Source organism: Austrofundulus limnaeus, unplaced genomic scaffold (genome assembly GCF_001266775.1).
Source record: "Austrofundulus limnaeus strain Quisiro unplaced genomic scaffold, Austrofundulus_limnaeus-1.0 Scaffold52, whole genome shotgun sequence".
NCBI lineage: Eukaryota > Metazoa > Chordata > Actinopteri > Cyprinodontiformes > Rivulidae > Austrofundulus > Austrofundulus limnaeus.
The window spans coordinates 1,489,573-1,491,472 of NW_013952454.1; the positions used below are offsets into that span (position 1 = coordinate 1,489,573).

The 1,900-nt window shown below is 36.1% G+C and overlaps 1 protein-coding gene across 1 annotated transcript in view; it reads left to right on the plus strand.

Annotated features, from left to right (window-relative positions):
* The window catches only part of hacl1 (2-hydroxyacyl-CoA lyase 1), a gene marked incomplete in the record, with an annotated part of 10,738 nt that extends 9,452 nt beyond the window's left edge, over positions 1-1,286 (plus strand). The window contains 1 exon segment of the mRNA XM_014008743.1: positions 983-1,286. Coding sequence (XP_013864197.1) covers positions 983-1,015 — 33 coding nt within the window.
* Between the last annotated feature and the right edge of the window lie 614 nt (positions 1,287-1,900).

Below are 1,900 nucleotides of genomic sequence, written 5' to 3' on the forward strand. Positions count from 1 at the left end.
GTTTTGCGTTAGCCGTTAGCTTCTACAGCCGATCACACGGTCACGTGGTGTCTGCACACTCCAGCTGTTCTGTAGAACCTCCTTGTATTTGGAGGAAAACAACCCCACCTTGTGGCCAAACTTTGAAACAACAACTTTTTGTAGCCAGCGTAACATTCACGTCTGAATCCGAAGTTCTGTCTGCTCTCAGATGATGAAAGGGAACCTGTTTAATGCAGGGAGTCTGATGTTTCCAAAATCCAACTTTGAGTTTTTACCTTTTTAAAGTTGCGATCATAACATCAAAAATATTCCCCTTGTTCTAATGATTGACATCTTGCGTCGCCTCGAACCAAATTTGATCRATCTACATTTCAGAGTTCTTGACTAGATGTGAGAGAAGATGCAATGCTGATCACTGATCCGGTTGTTGCAGCAAATCTTTTGGTTCACGTGGTTTCAATTAAAGGGAGTGCCGTGGATTAGATTTAATCCTGAACGTCCCACAGGCGTTGCATCAARTTTAGATCTAGGGGGTTAGTTAGCTGGTCAGAAGCCTAAAGAACTAAAGCCAGTTGTGATTAAAATCAACAGCATCAAGCCCTCATCATCCTCACAGTACTTTGTGACTGAAATACCATCCTGAGCATTATTCTATCGGCTCCAGGTGCTCCACTCTCTCAATCCCTACATCTCACACCAACCTGACCCTTCTATTTCAGGGCTCCCATAATTAGAAAGCGTAGCCCTCTTTGTTTATGTTGAATGTATCCACGCAACACTTTGCAGACAGAGTTGAAGGTTGTTCTGAGGTCTGTGTCCACGACAGAAAGATCTGTCGTCTTGCCTGGAATGTCGTCCCTCTTATTATGATCGGACTGAAGACAAATTTGTTTTCAGTCAACCAAGTTTATGTTGATTTGTTGGATTCTGTAATCAGCTGATACCACAAAAGCTTAATTTTGTTTTTTTTATTTATATTTTGTTATGTTTGTCTTTGCAGGAGTTTCCTTGGCTGACTCGATCAAACCTCTAGACTTTAATCCTCATCCAAAATCAAGCAACAATGATGCTTTTCCTCTGGAAACAGTAATATTAATCTTTTCTTTGATTGTTTCTGTGAAATAACAATTTATTTTCATAATAATTACTACACTGTAGTATTTAAATACATAACATTAAAACATTTTTAAATGTATACAAAACACTCTTTATAAATACTGTCAGTATTTTTACTCTTATTTGTGAGTGTTCCCATGATTATTATCTAGGTTCATTTTTGATCAATAAAGTATATTAAAAAATAATAACTATAGCATTCATTCATTTTTGAATTCAGTGTGATTTTTATTGTTTCTCCAAACAGACGTATGAAAAAAGGTTTAGTTTATAAATAAGTACAAAAATTATCAAATTTTAAACAGATCTTGCGCAGCCTGGAAAATGTACTCAGACTCAGAAAATGTGTCGGGATCAGTCTCAACTGCCACAATTATGTCAGTATGTGTAAAACTGATGAAGTTATATTTATTTATTTATTTATTTTTTGGTGTTTCTTAGTGTTCATTAGTTGTGGCAGCAAATTTGAATTGGTTTTATTAGAAAAAGTAAGTCRGTGTACTTCAGTTTTTCCTTTTGCAAAGATGGATTTTGCAGCAATGTGTACAAAAAAAACTGCTTTTGGCAGTTTGATGTCGTACACAGCAGCTCTTCAGGCTGTTGCACAGCTGAGTGATACAACTCATTCATTTGTCCCTTTGGATGAAGATAAAGATACAACATAATACTTTATTATTTTGTACTKCAAACATAAACTAGCTGTGGTGCCATTAACTGCAGTAAACTGATGTGTTCTGTTATAGAGGGGTTTAGTAACAAAGTAATTTTTTGCAGGGTCTGTAATTTTACCAGGTATTTTTTT